General features: G+C 43.4%; 1 protein-coding gene and 1 long non-coding RNA gene across 3 annotated transcripts in view; one reads left to right on the top strand and one right to left on the bottom strand.

Annotated features, from left to right (window-relative positions):
• LOC138358835 (uncharacterized) overlaps positions 1–4,785 on the bottom strand; it is a 30,841-nt gene extending 26,056 nt beyond the window's left edge. The window contains exon 1 of the long non-coding RNA XR_011225580.1: positions 4,547–4,785. This is a non-coding gene — a long non-coding RNA (uncharacterized lncRNA). The remainder of the gene's footprint in view (positions 1–4,546) is intronic.
• A 6,151-nt stretch (positions 4,786–10,936) lies between these two features.
• The window catches only part of LOC123768524 (methyl-CpG-binding domain protein 4), a 60,593-nt gene continuing 52,853 nt past the window's right edge, over positions 10,937–18,676 (top strand). Inside the window, exons 1-2 of one of the 2 annotated variants that reach the window (XM_045759181.2) lie at positions 10,937–11,083; positions 15,554–15,611. In XM_045759181.2, the coding sequence (XP_045615137.1) occupies positions 11,082–11,083; positions 15,554–15,611 (60 nt within the window). In that variant the 5' untranslated portion in view covers positions 10,937–11,081. The remainder of the gene's footprint in view (positions 11,084–15,553; positions 15,612–18,676) is intronic. The other variant, XM_069317129.1, reaches the window with a different exon arrangement.

The following is an 18,676-nucleotide window of genomic DNA, read 5'->3' as shown; positions in this document are numbered from 1 at the left end:
CTGCCCCCCTCAGAGAGGCAAAGGGAGCAATGGCCTATAGAAGCTCCAATGTGGTTGGAGGCATTCCATGTCTGCCATCGACCGGGGTTGGCACCCAGAAAGGTAGGCATAACAAAACAAATCCCACTTGGTAAGAAATTGCGGCTGAAAACCAAACATGGAGGTAGAACTCGCCCTACAACTTAAGGAAACAACCAAACTCTCATACCTCGCCGCCGTATCGCCTGTCCTCGCAGCTCCCCCATCTCTGGGAGGGAGAGGGGGGGATCCCCGGATCCCCCCCTCTCCGAGTCCCTCAAGGGGCGCTCAGTGGTTCTCTATGGTGAACACAAATGTAGATACTTATATATATATATAATGGGTGTATTAGTGTAATAACAGCAAAAGAATTATGTTGGGAGCCATTTGGGTGACGGAGGTGGCATCGTCTGCATGACCTGTCTAGCTGTGTAGAGTGGCCACTGTGCTCTTTGGGCACCCTACAAGCTTAGGTGTGCAGTTACGGTGCATACAACATGTAGATACTTATATATAATGTGTGTATTTAGTGTAACAACACCACAAACAGTATTGTTGGGGGAGAAATTTTAGTGCGCCTGACCTTGAATGAGTGAAGGGAGGCAGCCGCCAGCTGACTGTGTGTAGCGATGTGTTATGAGCTGCAGGTTGTTGTTCTGTGAGGGCCAATAGCTAAGGTCAAGGAGTTCCTAAAAATTGGAAGTAGGTTAGGCCCCGGCACCCAAGGAAGACACTTCCTAGTGATTAATATTTGTTTTACTCTATCTGTTGTCTAAGAAAGATCAACCTACTCCCTTTTCAAAAAGTGTAAATGGAGACTGCACAATAACCTTAGAAATTATTTATTAACCCTCTAAATAACCCCTCATATACAAAATACAATAAATACTTTACCACTCTACCTTACGTTAAACTCCTTGAATCCACATAAGCAGGAGACAAGGCTTACAAACTGCAACTAGGGTAAAGACTACTTTGCTGAAGGAACACTAGACACACTCTTAGGTATTACTGTATAAAAAGACACGTGGTCAGTCACCTTAAGCCACCCCAGAGTTAAAGATTGGGGCTCCAACACTGGCTTAAAGTTACCACTAAATAACCTAGAACATGGTGGCACTAATACTAATACACATGAAGTAGATACTTATTACACAGATTAAGGAGAGAGAAGAGAGGAGGAGGAGGAACAGAGCCCACAAGGTCGGTCTTGTGTGATCGGACTGAAAACCAGCCTGAGAAGAAGGAAACAGTCCTCCCCAGAGCGTTCTCAAGATCGCTGCCTGGAGAGATACTCAACTGATCGTCCAGCACCATTTTTTTTTTTTTTTTTTTTTTGAGATATATACAAGAGTTGTTACATTCTTGTACAGCCACTAGTACGTGTAGCATTAATTTCAGGCAAGTCCCTGGAATACGATCCCCGCCGCGAAGAATCGTTTTTACAACCCTTTTTACAATAAGTACCCATTTTACTGTTAAGTTAAACAGAGGCTACAGTTAAGGATTTGCGCCCAGTAATTCCTCCCCGGCCAGGATACGAACCCATGACAAAGCGCTCGCGAAACGCCAGGCGAGTGTCTTACCACTACACCACGGAGACTGGTAAATATTATTACAAGTCTACAACTTGTAGATTATTACATTACATTACAAACATTATTATTATTAAACATTATATTATTATTACATTATTACAAGTCTTCACAGACATTCATTACTAGGTACAGTACTTTAACAATTCTCAGAATAGCTACTATATCTATCTTGAGATCTTGAGGTTATCTTGAGATGATTTCAGGGCTTTAGTGTCCCCGCGGCCCGGTCCTCAACCAGGCCTCCACCCCCAGGAAGCAACCCGTAACAGCTGACTAACACCCAGGTACTGTACCTATTTTACTGCTAGGTAACAGGGGCATAGGGTGAAAGAAACTCTGCCCATTGTTTCTCGCTGGCGCCCGGGATCGAACCCGGGACCACAGGATCAAAAGCCCAGCGTGCTGTCCGCTCGGCCGACCGGCTCCCTTTTCCGGCATCTAGCTCTAACTTATATAATATATAATAACACAAGAGTTTTCCAGTTCTGTGAGCAACAAGGATATTCCTACGTCTGGCAGGGAAGATGGAAACAAAAACCCATCAGGGATATAAAATGCCTTGAATATAAGTAACTGTTAATTCAATATCCCTCTTACATGGGGTTCAATCCTTGAGCCCATTATGTGCCTCTGTAACCCTTTCCACTACCGCCCACGGGATGGGTATGGGGTGTATAATAAATGAACTAAATTAAAACTAACCTCTTACATAATCCAGTCCTATCAATTAATGTATAAATATTTATTTAAGAACCCCAAATTGACCTCTTGTTTCCCATTAAGAACCCAGGGTCGTAACAAGATGTCTTTCATAGTGTCTGAACTAACTATATCAGCTTAATTGTATAGTTGTGGTGAACAAAACATGTAGATATTTATATATAATGTGTGTATATACTGTAGTGTAATAACAGCAAAACTATTTGTTTATTGTTTTATGAACGTAATAATTGAATTACTAATATGAACACCATACTTTTGAGTATAGTGATGATCCACACATTTTATTATATAAATCTATCACTACCCACTATTGAATAATATTACTGAGAAAAAATTGATCGGAGACATTGAAATAATTAGGTAATAATATCTTTGTGGCAACTCCCACCTGACAACTCTGGTGAAGCTGACTGCCTCTGACGACTGCTCTGTCAATGCCCAAATTTTACCAGACTTCCTCGGCCTATTGCGCCCAAAATATGTCACCTACGATTTTTTTATTTTTCTGGTGTTTAGGGAACACAAATTAAAATTTTTAGAAGACGAAAATTTTTTTAGATTTTTTTTTCTTGGACACGAGTGTAAATCTCCTCAAGACCCCTTAGCAGCTTAAGGGTTAAATACACTGGTACTAGTGTAATTTATACAATAACAATACATCGCCAGTCGAAGATCGGCAGTGGTGACCCGCCATCAGCTCAAGACCCTCAGTTCAAGTTCAAGTTCAAGTATGTTTATTGAGATAAGCAAGAAATACATGTCAAAGGGATAGAGTAGCTTAGGCTATTTCTACCCTCCTCTACTTCAAGTCCCTCAAGGGGCGCACAAATTCAGTGAGTACAAATAGATAAATAACATTACAAGAATCCCATTTAACATTGCAGATTAATATAGCAAGTACAGCATATAATTGTTACACTCTTGGGGCAAAATTCTTGTAGCTCTTAAGTATACTGTATCATACCATTATCACACATCCAAACAATTTGATGTGGTACACTATTTATTTCCTTATTTCTATAGTTATCAATAAGTTGACACTCTAATACATAATGTTCTAAGGTGTGGGCATGCGGCATACTACATAATTTACACTCCTTATCTTTTTCACTGACATCAACACCGTATTGCCAGATATATTTGTATCCTAATCTTAATCTCATGTAAACTGAATCCTTCCAAGTAGACTTTCCATAAGTGAAGGACGAATTTGTATTTATTATTGAATAATTCTTGAGTGTGTTACTACTGTCCACCATTGCCATTCTCTTTATCATTTCTTCACCCTCCTGGATCATCTTGATTCTTGTTTTTATTTGTTTCAAGGTTAACTGACATACAACATCAACAAGAGTTTTTTTTCAGTGGCTCTTCGCTATGTCATTAACTACCTCATTCAACAGTATTCATGTTCCGAACCTTAATGGAATCTGACCCATATATCAATCAGGTCAACCCATGTGTTGCGTTTCCAAAAGGGTCGCCCATGTTAGAATCGGTGAGCGCCCTAGTAATATTGTTGAAAACATCTTAACTTATTAAACCAAAGGTCTTTTTATGTCAGAAGAACGGCAGAAACTGGATCTATATATGAAAACTCTTTCAGGACAAAATTTAAAGTAAAACTAAAGATTTTGTAGTTGTATAAAAGTTGCATTTTTCATCGGTCGTAGAGCCGGAAATCCGCAATATTCATCTCAGAACAATGCTTATTTCACGCAGAATCGTTAATAAACGTAAGATTTTTATACGTCTCAAGAAAGATAGAAACATAATCTTCATTTTAAATGCCTTACCATGGGCATATTTGTATTTAAAGCGAAGATACGTGTATTTTTCTAATCGGCGAGCTCCGATCCCGCACAGATCGAGCAACGGAATAACTCTCTCAGAACAATGCTTATTTCACGTAAATTCGTTAATAAACGCAAATGTGTTGAGAAAGATAGAAATATAAGCTTCATTTTAAATACTTTACCATAGATATATATAAAGTTCTAATGAAGATACATGTGTTTTAATAATCGCCGAGCTCCGACCCCGCACAGACTGATCGACAGAGCAACTCTCTCTCAGAACAATGCTTATTTCACGTAAATTCATTAATAAACACATATGTTTTATATGTCTCAAGAAAGATAGAAATATAAGCTTCATTTTAAATACTTTAACATAGACATATATAAAGCTCAAGTGAAGATACATACGTTTTTATAGTGGCATTCAGTAGCTTGTCGGTCATGGAATACAGAAGCCTACGCACTTGCCAATATAGTGTGTAATTAACAAAGATACGCTTATAAAGCCTAAAATATTATATGCCTTCAGAAAGACAGAGATATGCTCGTTATTGTGAGTGCACCAAAGTAAATATATCTTGTTGGAGGACAAAGATATATCAATTCTAAAATAAGTTTCGACTCTCGCTCGGGCGAGAGATAGCGCGACTCTCGCCCCATCTATTGGAGATTCTGTTCACCTAATGACCCAAAGCTACTCAAAGCCTCCTAGCATTACTTAAATAATGAAGAAATATGGTATATTTATTCACTATAATGTTGGTGCTTAATGCAGAACACGAGAAAACATATATTTACTATAAAATAATATACTTCCATTATGAAATAAGTAAATATGTGGCCTCATAGGAAGTCAACGGTCCAGGTGTCAATGTTGTGGAGCGACTTATCCAAGATATATTGTTGTCTGGAAAGTGTTTGTTGGCATATCAACCTTCTGTACACAGTGATCCAGTCGTCGCACTTCTCTCCTTAAATGATCGCAAATTTAGTTTATTATATTAACAAGTAGAATACGTATTTCTAATAATATCTAACATAACTAGCCAGAAAATATTTAAGACTTATTGAAAAATACATGTCTGGAAGTTAAATCGACTTCATAGAACAATAGTGTTGGTCTATACTAATCGTTATTCGTTAGTATGCGTTCGCTACTTAAAACATTTACTGTACTGATGTAAAATCTCCCATGTCTCTTCACACATGGAACACCGAACCTTACACACTCTCTGATATATTGTTTAATTAATAGAGATTCACTAATAAAGCTTATAATTGTATATGTTATCAAAAAGGCATAGATAAAGTCGTTCTTACGTTTTAGTCACAGAGATTAGATATTAGTAAAGTAAAGTTCATTTTATTCAGGAAAGTACATAAATAGTCGATTTACAAACATAATATTGGATTTATAGATAGAGCTAGTACATACAATACCTAATATACATGTAGAGTGTTTTCAGTAGGCAGTTTTCTAATTATACAATCATATGTTGCCCTCAGCTCTCCTATTTCATACATACTTTTTTTCTTTTGCAAGGGAGTAAATGGCCACTGCTTATTTGAAAGAAGCGGGGAATTTCTGGGAAGGAGAAAAACATTTACGCAGCGCTCTGTGAGAGCTGCGTGCGCAGTGGGGGGACATATTTAAGCAAACGCACGAGGAGTCTCTCCTGACGGGAGACATCTCCCGTCACGCAGGGTGCAGTCGCACCTCCACAGATCTCCAGTATCAGCTCTTGATACTGGTAATGGCTCAAAAGGGCCACCACTTACCGGCTATTCATGCCCGTGCCACCTTTTGGGTGGCTTAATCTTTATCAATCGAGTCTCTCCTCGTGCGTAACCCTTTCCACTACCTCGTGCCTCTGGTATCTCGTGATACCAGAGGCCATGTTTACCGATGGCTCCTCTCCACCAGAGTCCGACCCCACACCAGAGACGCCTGTCAACCCAGATCCTATTGCTCCAGTTATACCAGCGACTACATCAGATGCAACGATACTGCCACCAACTTCTCCTGCAAGCTACACCACGTCTTCTGATGACGATTCGAATGCCTATGTTGAAATCGAAGCTCAATCACCACCCCCAGCACCAGAGGACACTGAAGCACATTCACCACCCTCAATACCAGCGGAGTCTCCACGAGTCTCTTCGCTCTATGACACCTGGATCTCCCGCATACAGGCGCATCACCAGCAAAATACTCAACACGAGGTATGCAGAATGCCTGCTGAACAATCCAGGCCAAAAGTTCGTTCTAAAGAACGATGTAATCTTATTCGAATGCGACGAAGCCACATTGGCAAAGGACCTTTTCCCACCAGACTACGCCCAGTACAAAGAAAATCAACAAATGACTACTAGAAGCAAGAAAAAATAGAAGAAAGAAGAAAGAAACCTAGTGAGGGCAGCTGCCCTCCTCCCCCTCTTTAGGGGGATGGGGACCTAATTTTGCTCGTTTTTTTTTTTTTTTTTTTTTTTTTGAGATATATACAAGAGTTGTTACATTCTTGTACAGCCACTAGTACGCGTAGCGTTTCGGGCAAGTCCTTAATCCTATGGTCCCTGGAATACGATCCCCTGCCGCGAAGAATCGTTTTTTCATCCAAGTACACATTTTACTGTTGCGTTAAACAGAGGCTACAGTTAAGGAATTGCGCCCAGTAAATCCTCCCCGGCCAGGATACGAACCCATGACATAGCGCTCGCGGAACGCCAGGCGAGTGTCTTACCACTACACCACGGAGACTGCTATGACTGCTTTGAGATGGTGGTACCCGACGTCGAAGACAGACTCCACACACCAAGAGGAAAGAAAACCTGCCACTGCCGCCTTTCAGACCCGTCTCCCAGCCTAGCCAGATGTGGGGTTGCTACAGCATCGACTCTTTGACACGCAGCTGGGTCAAGCCCTGGCACTTTCTCTTCAACTTCAGCATTTCCTCTCACCGACTTCTCTTCAGCTGTCCCCACTTCAAGGCTCGCCCCAATGGGCATCTTCTGTATTTTTCGAATTCGAATTCGAGTCTCTCCCTCAGTTACGTTCCAGCTCCGGCTCGTATCGCTTCGAAACGTGCTCTTTTCTTTATCATACATTGTTCATTTCTTCCCACCTTTTGAACTGAGAGGATTAATTCATTAGCTCCCCCACCTCTCGTTAATCTAATGGCAGAGGCTACATTTATCTCTGCAATTCTATCCCCAATACTCTGCAGATTCAACTCCATCCTCATTATCTCAATCATAGCATTTCTTGGGCATCCTAAGATAATTCTCATGGCTTCATTTTGTACCTTCTCCAACTTGCCTATCCTACCTTTACCAAAACAAGAAATGACAGGTGCAGCATAATCAATAAGAGATCTTACAGTACTCAAGTATATCATTCGTAGCACAGGGACTCCCACTCCCTTTCCACAGCATGCCAAGGCCTTCAGAGGTTGTAATCTCTTCCGACATTGACCCAACAGTCTGTTCATCTCAGCTTCCAAACTCTCATGGGTATAACCAACATATATGCCTAAATATTTATATATATTAACTCTCTCTATATTTTTACCGTTTATTTTCAATATAATGGGCCTCCGATTTCTACATTCAAACTTAGTTTTGTTTTCATTAACCACCAGTCCCATATGGTGACACAGGTTTCCAAAATTGTCCAACACTGTTTGAACCTTTGAAATATCTTTGCCCTGAAACAAAATATCATCGGCATATATGATCAGAGTTACCCCATTTGAGTATCTCTCAGACGCTATCTTATTCATTAGTACATTAAACAGAGTGGGACTCAACACTCCTCCCTGAGGTATGCCGAGTTCAAAACATCTCACACCTGACATACAACCTTGATACCACACCTGAGCCTTCCTTTCGTAAAGATAATCCCCTATCCAGCGCAATAATCTCCCTTTAACACCAAGACCAGCTAATTCATATAAAATAACCTCTTTGGTGGCTTTATCAAAAGCTCCTTGTAAATCAATAAAAATTCTATAATAATCATTTTCATTAGCTAGACATTTAATAATACAATAAGAGATACTTTTTCCTCTGAGGAACCCGAACAAATTACTAGACAGCTGATCACCTATTATATATAAAAGTCTATTTAAAATGATCCTCTCCATCATTTTACATAAACACGAGGTTAGAGACACAGGTCTGTACTCTCCATTTGCTTTAGGGATAGGGATGATCATAGCTGTTTTCCATTTACTGGGAATACTGCCCTCTTTATAACTAATATTAAAGAGGTCTAACAGTGGGCTTTTCGTCATAATGGCAAGTTCATTAAGTATTTCATAAGTTACTCCATCCTCCCCAGGGGCGGTAGATTTCCCAACTTTAATCGCCGTTATTAGTTCTTCTCTGGTAATACCTGTGCAAGTGACATCACCACTGTTACCTGCTGTAAGTATAAAATCCTTTCTTAGATCTTTCCAAGAATCTAATGACTCTCTCGTTACAGCGGGTAATGAACTAAGTTTGGCAGCTTCCGCCTATTTATTTACGAGACCATTTGCAATTCATTGCGGATCAGGATGTGCAACAAAATTATGCTTCTTACCCCTTATTTTATTTACGTCTTGCCAGATTTCCTTCAAGTTTCTGTTACTCCCAACTTTCTCTGCAAACTCTTGCCAATACTTGCTCCTAATTTCCTTTCTCTTCTCCCCACACAGCCTAGCAACTGCCAGTAAAGCATTCTTCCCTTCCTCAGTCCTACCATTCTTATTCCAATTCCTGTGAGCTCTCCTCATTGTTATTGTCCACCCCTTAAGCATCTTGTCATGTGCATAATTTTCTATTCTGGGGGGATGCTTTTTTATACTAGATGTTTTCCGGTTCAATGTTGCATTAAATACATCTACCTCCTTAATTAAATCTTCATAAAATGCTTCTGCCGAAACTGGCTTATAAGTATCATACCAAGACTTAATATGGCCAACAAGACCCCTTAATTCTCCCTCATTAAACTTTAACCTTTTCTTCTGAAGGGAGGCATGCTTTTTATCTAGTTTAAGCTGTATTTGTAATGCAAAATGATCACTTAGCTTTTCATCCACAGTAAGACAGTTCCCCTCTATGCCCTCAGCATTTATCAAACAAGCATAATATACTCTCCCTCCCCTCAAATGAGTAGGAGAGGGCTCGCCCAGCAGTTGAACATCTTCATGTTCCTGCAAAAACTGGTACCATCTGCAACCGAATAAAGAACAAGCAAGGCTTGTTAAATAAATAATAAATAAAATAAATAAATGTTTATTTAGGTAAGGTATACAAGAGATTTTACAAAGATTGATGGATTTATAGATAGAGCTAGTATATACAATGCCTAAAGCCACTATTACGCAAAGCGTTTCGGTCATGAAAAACATTAATGACTAAAGCTTAATACTAATTGAGTATAAAGAATAAAATGTGTTGAGAACAAATAAAAATAGAGATAAAAAAGGGGGGAACATGGCTGAAAAAGCAGCACAAATACAATTAGGTCGACAAACAGCGTTGTTTAAAAAAAAACAGACATGGGTTGACAATAGAGGGGTAAGGAAGGTTACAGGGAATTTATTAGGTAGTGCTTCGTTTTTATCTTAAACTGGTTGAGAGAAGTACAGTCTTTAACATGGTTGGGAAGGTCATTCCACATTCTGGGTCCCTTGATTTGTAGAGAATTTCTAGTTTGATTAAGTCGTACTCTTGGAATATCAAAACTGTATTTATTTCTGGTGTGGTGCTCATGGGTTCTGTTACAACCTTCAATGAATATTCAGAGATTTGAGTAGGGGTACCGAGTGATGTCTGGGGCCAGAGTTGGATATTGTCCTAATAGCAGCTTTGTGTTGAGTAATTAGAGGACGTAAATGATTTTGGGTAGTAGAACCCCAACCACAAATACCATAGTTGAGATATGAATAGATGAGGGAGTAATAGAGAGTCACCAGGGCAGTGTTCTTTAATCAGCTTCTTGGGTGGGAAAGAGGGGACAGTAATTTGGAAAGGAGTGATCTCCCATGGGGCAGGAAAGTGTTGTTGTTGTCTCTCTTGATAGGGGTGATTAAAGTTATACATTCTGAGCACATTGGCAGTTATGGCAATCCATTTGGAGGGATGCTGATCTCCAAGGAAGAAGGCTTGGAGGGAGAACCAAATCCCCTTTTACATCGCCCTTCGTTGGGTTCACGTCTTGCTCCAAGACCGGCCCACCCCTATGCCTAAGACTTTCCAATCTATTTGACCAAAAAAAAGTTCGTAGGATATTAAAATTAGCTTTAAGAAAATCAGGCACTTTAACAGATTTGTATGTACTATATGTACTGGCTCTATCTATAAATCCAACATTATGTTTGTAACTCATCTTCTATGTATGTACTTTTACCTGAATAAACATTTGACTTTTGAATTTGAATTATTATTATAATTATACAGGGTCAATTTTAAGCGTGGCCTTGTACGAAAATATGACCGCTGGTGGAGAGTGACTGTATAACTTACACAGCCGCCGCTCTCTGCACCCAACACGCTATTAAGCACATCCATATTATAATCACTTCTTTGATAAGTATTAATTATTTTGTGAGTTTTTTTATGAGAATGTTGCCAAAATACTTGTTAATGTGGATCGTCTGTGATGGCCGACCATGAATGGGCTGTCCCGGAATTGGTCGTGACTTCGGATTCCTTTTGTCGACATTCGCTTTATTCAAATAAAATAACGCAAATAATTTGTCTTTTGTGAATTGGGACAGAGTTTTATAATTTATTGTATTTATTTATTGAACAATGCTATTAAGACATTGGTGAGTAGTGAGAGTTGGTGTGTGAGGGGAGAGGAAGGTTGGGAGGCGGAGAGTTTGTTGTGGGCAGCGACGCCGGAACGCCACACTGCCAGCGTCCTCTATTTCTCTCTCTCTTCTCATATTCCACAATGTAAGTAATAGTAATGTGTTTCGCCTGTTGCACTGAAGCCTCCCTGGGTGTGTACTGTGGTCTATTTAGCTGTAAATCCAGTAAGGTGCTTGCTGTCCTGGCCTGACGCTGCCAACCATATCGTCAACTCTTCCCACCAATACACTGTTTTCGAAATTAGGGAAATTTCAAGTTTAGAAGTTGAGCTTTATAATCTCTGACATATATAATTTAAAGGTATTCATGGCATAGCCGCCGACTGACAATACTAGGTCCAGTGTACCACATACTAGACATGCTCAGGACATCAAGTTATAGCTACTGTTTTGCACTCAGTTCATATGTTTCAGTTGTTTGCACTCAGTTTCGTATATAATTTATTGGTAAATATTAAAACCATAATATTGTATGAGCTGTTAACATCATATACTAGGCTCGGAAACCTGTACGCCAGTTGATTGAAGGTTTAGAAGCGGGATCAAAGAGCCAAAACTCAACTCCCACAAACATTACTAGGCAAGTACAAGTAGGTGAGTAAATTTTATTGATTTAAAGTGCAGAGCTGTGATATATATAATTTGGGCTTCATAAAACTAGACATGCTTGTGAGTCTGGCCTGAGGCCGGGCTTGGGAGGTCAAACACCCGAAACCCTCTCCAGGTATACTCCAGGTATGCTAGAGTAAACACAACACATCGTAATGTCTGCAGACTTGATGGAATATACTGTATTCATATACAGTAGCTAGACCATGGTTGGGTTTTTGTAAACTTGTATTATGTATATTATATGATAGTTATACATGTACATATATAATTTTACAGTACTGTATATTAAAAATAAATGCCAAATATATAATATTAAATAAAAAAAGTGAGAATCAACATGCCGGTCCCCACATTAGTGCTAAAAGAATTTTGAGCATTCATATGCTTGCGCTAGCATGTATTCACAACTGCAAATAGAATTAATAAAACAAAGCATTAGCATTTTTAGAATTATGTATGTAAAGAAATATAGCTTAAGTGAGAAAACATGTGTTTTTTGAAAATAAATTTACTGTTTTTTATAATAATATAAGATGGTTTGAGGCTTTCCGTAAGTCATAGTGGTTGCACTTTCAATGTGTGATGTACCGCCTTTAGTATGGTTCGCACGTGGCAAATCTTTTTATAACATATTTATGACATTCTTCTCAGTGACAGTGTGAGGTACAGTATCTAGATGTTCGTTTTGTCTGTTTCTGTCTCTGTTCCTTGTCTTCTGTTTCTGTTACAGTGGTCTTCTTTTTGGTCTCACTTTTTGTTGGTGCGGTTCAGCTTCATGTGCAGGTTCCTACACTGTCGGCTGCACTTGTGGCTGAGGACTTACGCGCTCGTGGCTTGTTGGCTTCGGTCCTGCATTTCTTTTTCCCTCCTGGAGCTGTCTTCAGATTGACTTGCGGAGGATGTAGAGGTACTTGGGGCTGTTCATGGGTCTGGCGCCTTAGTCTCAGCTGCTCGTGTGTCGTCTGCTCTTTTTAAGCTGTTTGCGCCGTTCCTGCGGAGGTGTTGCTGCGGTTTTTCGCTGCGCGTTTCGCGTGTCGACAGGCAGTTCTGACTTCCTCCTTGGAATCCGCTTAGGCCCTGGTTCTTCGGTTGTCATCTCCTTTTTGTCCTTTGCTTTTTGAGGCTTCAGCGGTTGAGCGTTATATTCAGGCGGCTTCTTCCACTTGCCGCCCTATGTCTGATTTGTTGGTTCTCTGGGGGAACCGGGTGGTTCCTTCCCGGCGGGGTCGTGCCAAGGCTCGCGATTCCGTTCGTCGGGGATGGTCACAGGTGTCGGGTTCGGTGCCGGTGCTGCCTGCGCCTGGTCGGCGCGATGTTCGCTCTGCGTGCAGGTCGGATTCTCGTAAGGGGCAGCGGTCCTTTCGAGGTTCGTCCCATTGACGGGGCAGTGGGGGGGAGGAAGCTTGCCCTGTTCGCTCATGCCTGGTCACATGATTTGTGGGCTTTTTGGGTCGTTTATCTCAGCCTGTGGTGGCATTGGATGGCCCCTCCTTGGGGGATCAGGGCTGACGGGGCAGGCTTCCTCTCCTGCGCTCTGTCGGGTCATCATGGAGTGGGTGCGCTCAGGCGTGGTTGAAATGACATCTCTTCTCAGGTGGGTCTCCCGCCTGTTTCCAGTTCCGAAACGGGGCTGTGCAGACCTGCAGTTCATTCTGGACTTGCCCCATCTGAACGCTAGTGGGGTAGAAATAGCCTAAGCTACTCTATCCCTTTGAGATGTATTTTTTCTTGTCTCAATAAACATACTTGAACTTGAACTTGAATCTGAACGCTTGGGTTTCTTGGCCCTCGTTTCCGATGACCACTCTGTCCCAGGTCTGGCTTCTGCTGGAGCCGGGCACTTGGATGGTGTCCCTGGACCTCAAGGACATGTATTGGCACGTCCCTATTCATCTGGGTTTCTGGGACTGGCTCGATTTTGCAGTGGGGCGCCAGTGTTACCGCTTTCGTTGTCTCCCATTTGGGTTGATTCTGGCACCTCACGTGTTCACACGCCTTACCCAGGTCGTGGTGGCCCGTCTGCATCTGTTAGGTGTTCGGGTGTTGGCTTTTCTCAACGACTAGCTGGTTCGGGCCCCTAGTCGGTCCGCGTGTCTGCTCGCTAGGGATTTGGTGCTTTCCCAGCTTGCCCGTTTTGGGTCTCAGGTGAACTGGAGGAAGTCCCATCTGGTTCCCTCCCAGGTTCGGTACTGGCTGGGTCTTGTGTGGGACTCTCGGACTGCTTCCTTGCCTCTTCCTCTGACGTCTCTCCTTCGGCTGAGGTCCCGCCTGAGCTTGTTTCTGTTGGCTCCCGGGTCACCCGACGGTTGCTCGAGGGGTCTATGCGGAAGCCTGAACTTTGTGATGTTGGTCTGCCTGGCGGGTTGGGTTTGGCTTTGTCGGCTGTTCTTGTTCCTTCGGGGACGTCCCTTCCGCCTTTCTCGCTTCCTCCCCCCCCCCCCCCCCCCCCCCCGGCCTTGTGTCTGCTGCTGTGTCGCCGGCTTCCTCTTCGGGTTTTTCGGGGTTCTGGGCCTTGACGCCTACCTGAGTCCTCGCTCGATGTGTTCACGGATGCATAGTCTCTCGGCTGTGGCTTTGTGACCAGTACTCACCAGGTCGACAAGGGGCGGTGGGGTCCGACCTTCTGTCGGGCTCACAGCAATCCGCGGGAGTTCGCGGCGGTGTGGTTTGCGCTTCGGAGGGTTCGTGTCGCCAGCGGATTGATGATCTGGCTCCATTCGGACTGCTCCCTTGTGGTTCATTGCCTGAACCGAGGGGGTTGGATGTGGTCCTTGGCTCTTTGGGGTTGGTCTCTTCGGGTGATTCGTGTGCTGAGTTCTTGGGGGTTGGCTCTCCTGGCGATTCACGTCCGGGGGGGTGGGTGTCCAATGTCCTGGCGGACGGCCTGTCCCGGTTTGTTCCCCTGTCCATGGAATGGACTGTCGACGCCGACTCATTCAGTTGGCTCTACCAGACGTTCGGGTGCCCGGAGGTGGACCTCTTCGCGTCGGCGTGGTTGAGGCATCTTCCGGTATATGTGGTGCCCTTCCCCGACTGTGAGGCTGTCGGGGTGGATGCCTTACGGCAGGACTGGTCGAGGTGGGGGTTTCTGTACCTCTTTCCCCTGGTTCAGCTGTTGCTCCAGGTCCTGGCTCACTTGGAGACTTATCAGAGGCGAGTAGTCCTCTTGGCCCCATGATGGCTGGCCCAGCCGTGGTTTCAGGCGCTGCTTGCCCGGTGTCCGAACCCGGAGGTTTTTCCGTGGCTCCGCCTCTTTCTGGAGATCGGCCTGGTCCGGTACGAGACTGGTTCGCTTTTCTCCTCGCGTTTGGTGTTTTTCACTCTGGTTTATCACCATCTCTCTGGTGCCCAGGTGGCCTCCTTGATGGTTTTCCACCTGTGGGCTTCTTTTTGGCAGCAGTATAAAGTTTCCTGGCGGTCCTTCCTTTTCTTTTTGATTCTTCGTCATTGCTCTTCGCTTTCAGTTAGGGTGGTGGTGTCCTTTCTCTCTTCGTTGTTCCAGGACCGTCATCTTATGCCTAATACTGTTGCCTCGTATCGTGCAGCGCTGGTGGAGCTGCTGCAGCTTGCTTTCGGTATCGATGTTACTTCTTCACCATTTTGCAAGCTGTCTCATGCGTTGTTTCACCTCCGGCCTGCTCATGCGCCATCTGAGCCATCCTGGTCTTTAAACAGAGTGCTCTCCTATCTATCTTCTCGGTTTGTTGTGGCCCCTTCGGTTCAGGATTGTTTGGCTAAGGCTCTTTTTCTGTTGGCATTAGCCTTTGGGGGTCAGGTGGTGGAGCTTCATGCTCTTCTCCGGTGCAGAGGTCTTTGCTCTTTTGGTCGTGGTCATCGGTATGTTTTACTGCAGCCGTCTCCTTCTTCTCGAGGGAGACAAATCTAAATAAAAGAATATCTAATCTAATAAATCTAATAAAAGAATATCTTGTTTTTATTTCAGGACGGAGCCAGAAGTTGGTACAGAAGCAAAGGTAGAGCAAAAGGCAGAAATGGAGGAGGTATGTAGAATTGACTTGTTATTATACAGGCACAATTAAAAAAAAATCTGGACTTTGTACATACAGGATATCATTCCAGATCCGATAAAGTTTCCTTTTGTGAATGTGATAAACATGTTTATTCATATTTACATGTAAATATTATATAAATGTTGAATTTATTGGAGTGTGAATATTATTTATAAAGTACTTTATTCGTGTTCAGCTACCTGTTGTGTACCTGTTTTTGGTTCTGGGGATAAACGTTCCTGTGGCTGGGTCTAAACCCAGGTGATCTAGACCTTGTATTCTGGTTGTGGTCTGGTCAGCTATGCTGTTGGACGCAGCTGCTCGCAGCCTGAATCACAGCCTGGTTGATAAGGTATTCTTTGGAGGTGTTTTTTAAGTACAGTACTCTCTTGAACACTGACAAGTCAACCAGTTATGCCACTTCAGTATAATGCTTAAGTATGGAGTCCATACTGCCTAACTAACCATACTGGTTGGTTGTCCTGTCCTCTTTCCTCTCGGCGGCATTCATGAGACTGAAGCTGTCATGCTTCATTCGCCCCAGGTAGGGAGTGATGTGTTGCTGGGCCCTGATGTCGTTTTCTCAGCGTACCTATTGCTGCATTTCTGCTTTTCAATGGGGACTATTCGTTTCCATGTGCCTTTGGGTTCCTTGGATTCATCCTTCTGGAGGTTTCCTTCCTCTCGGATTTTCCCTGCAGAGGTTCAGGAGGCCCTTAGTGTGCTTACCTCCTGCGAGACCTGGGTTATGCTTCTGTAATGGATCTGGCTTTATTTGAGTACAGTTCCTCTTCCCCGGTTGGGTGCGTTATGAGTCTTCCTGGCTGACAGACTGTCCTTTCGTCTCTTGGAGCTTGGCATGGGTTTTGTTGTTCCTGCACACTTGATTGATGGGAGGTTACTTCAGTGTTGCAGGTTCTTGGGAAGCTCAATGGAGCTCCTCAATGGGTGCATCTTCGCTCTGGCGCTTTTGCGTGATGTGGGTCTGGTGCAGTTGCTTGCCCAGATTCCCACTCTCTTTTGGTTGGTTTGGCTGCTAATGACCATAGGACTCAAGGTCATTTGGCCTCATTCTTGCACTTCTTCGGTCGTCTGGAGCTGTCCTTGGACTGGCTTTCAGAGGATGTGGGGGGGAGGAGGGGGGCGTTGAGTGAGGGGCCTTCGGCTGGGGTTTTGGTTTCGGCTGCCAAGGCTTTGGCTGCCGAATCCACTTTTTTTACCTCTCGTTTCATGTGTTGGCAGGCCGTCCTTGCTCTCTTTGAATTCAGCTTGAGACATGGCTTGTTGCTTAATTTTTGTCAGTGGCTTTTACCAGTTGCTGCCCCATTTCCGACTTGTTGGTGCTCTGGGTAGGGGAGGGGGGCCGTTCCCGGGCCTCTCGGGGTGGTCTTGCCAGGGCTCGGGTTTTGTTAGGTTGAGGTGGGCCTTTGATGGCAGTTTCAGAGCCAGTGTGTTCTCCAGGGTCTTCTTAGACTGGTCGGTGAGGTGGTCACTCTGTGCAGAAGTCGGCTTCTCGGAGGTCACGCCGGCTCTTTCGCGGGTTGATCCCTTTGTGACGCCCCTGGTGACTGGGTGCTGGGGTGAGGCTGGCTCTGTTTGCCTTCGCCTGGTCCTACAATTTGTGGGCTTTCCGGGTCATTTCTATCAGCCTTTGGTGCCGTTGGGCGGCGGTTCGTCCTATCGATTGTGTCTCTGTCGGGTCGTCTTGGACTGGGTTCGCTTGGGCGTGGTAGAAACTACTTAAGAAAAAACAAGGTGGATTTCCCGCTTGGTTCTTGTTTTGAAACGGGACTGTGCTGATCTTCGGTTCGTTCTGGACTTGTCCTGTCTGAACCATTTAATTTTTTGCTCCTCCTTTCAGATTACCACTTTGTCCCAAGTCTGGCTTCTTCTCGAGCTGGGCTCTTGGATGATTTCTCTGGACCTCAGGGATGCTTATTGGCACATACCTCTTTATCCGGGGTTCAGAGATTGGTTGGGGTTTGTGTTATGGCAACAGGCTTACTGCTTTTGTTGTCTTTCATTTGGTCTGAATCTGGCACCTCGCTTCTTCACGCGGTTAACCCAGGGTCATGGTGACCCATCAGCGCCTGTTAGGTTTTCGGGTTCTAGCCTACCTTGACGGTTGGGGAGGGCTCCCAGCCGGTCTTTGTGTAAGCCAGAGATCTGGTTCTTTCCCAGCTTGCTGGGTTTGGGTTCCTGGTGAATTGGTGAAAGTCCCAGTTTGTTCCGTTCCAGTTGGTTTCGTCCTGGGTTTGAACTTGGCTGGGCCTCGTATGAGATTCTCGGATGGTGTCTGTCTCTCACCCTCCTGCTGCTTTGCTTCGGCTGCAGTCCTGTTTTCAACTGTTTTTTTTAACACTTTCGCGCTTTAGATTAGAGATAACTCGTCGCCGTTTTCTCTTACGATTCCGCATAACAGCCTACTTTTCTCGTCCATCGAAAAAATATTTCTATAAATTCCATTTTTTAACCGAAATGGATGGGGATACTTTTGTTTTGTAGAGAATTTATTTGCGAATGTTTTGGTACCAGAATGAATATTATATCACATAAACTTCTATGAGTAAAAAAAAAAATACACAAAGTATGTTTGGGGTGGCAGTGGGTTCCCTTTAGCCGTTGATATATCCAACACGTGGGAAATATTTGTATGTGTTATGTATATGTCTGTGTAGGGAATTTTACTGCGATCACTGTCATACAAATTATAAAATGTTTCAACAAGTATAAACATGACAAACATCAAACGAACGAAAACAATGCGTTCGTTTCTGCCGCGAACGCATACTGAGCGACGTGGTTCTATATTTGGCGCTTCTCTTACACATGCTTTGTACAAATGTTATACAGTTTATCTTATAGAAAATTTTATTGCGAACACATTGGTATAAAAAAGAAATACGTACATAGAAAAGTAGGGTCAGGAAACGTATAAACTTTCCAAGCATGATTTCCCCCCTGTGTTTTCGCCAGTGTGCTCGCGGCTAACTACTCTCCACTTCACACACTCTTGCGGGTGGGCAATTACCTATATTAAACATTCATATGCATAT

The sequence above is a fragment of the Procambarus clarkii genome, chromosome 86, assembly GCF_040958095.1.
Source record: "Procambarus clarkii isolate CNS0578487 chromosome 86, FALCON_Pclarkii_2.0, whole genome shotgun sequence".
NCBI lineage: Eukaryota > Metazoa > Arthropoda > Malacostraca > Decapoda > Cambaridae > Procambarus > Procambarus clarkii.
The sequence above is the reverse complement of the archived record's forward strand: the minus strand, read 5'-3'. Positions and strand labels throughout refer to the sequence as shown.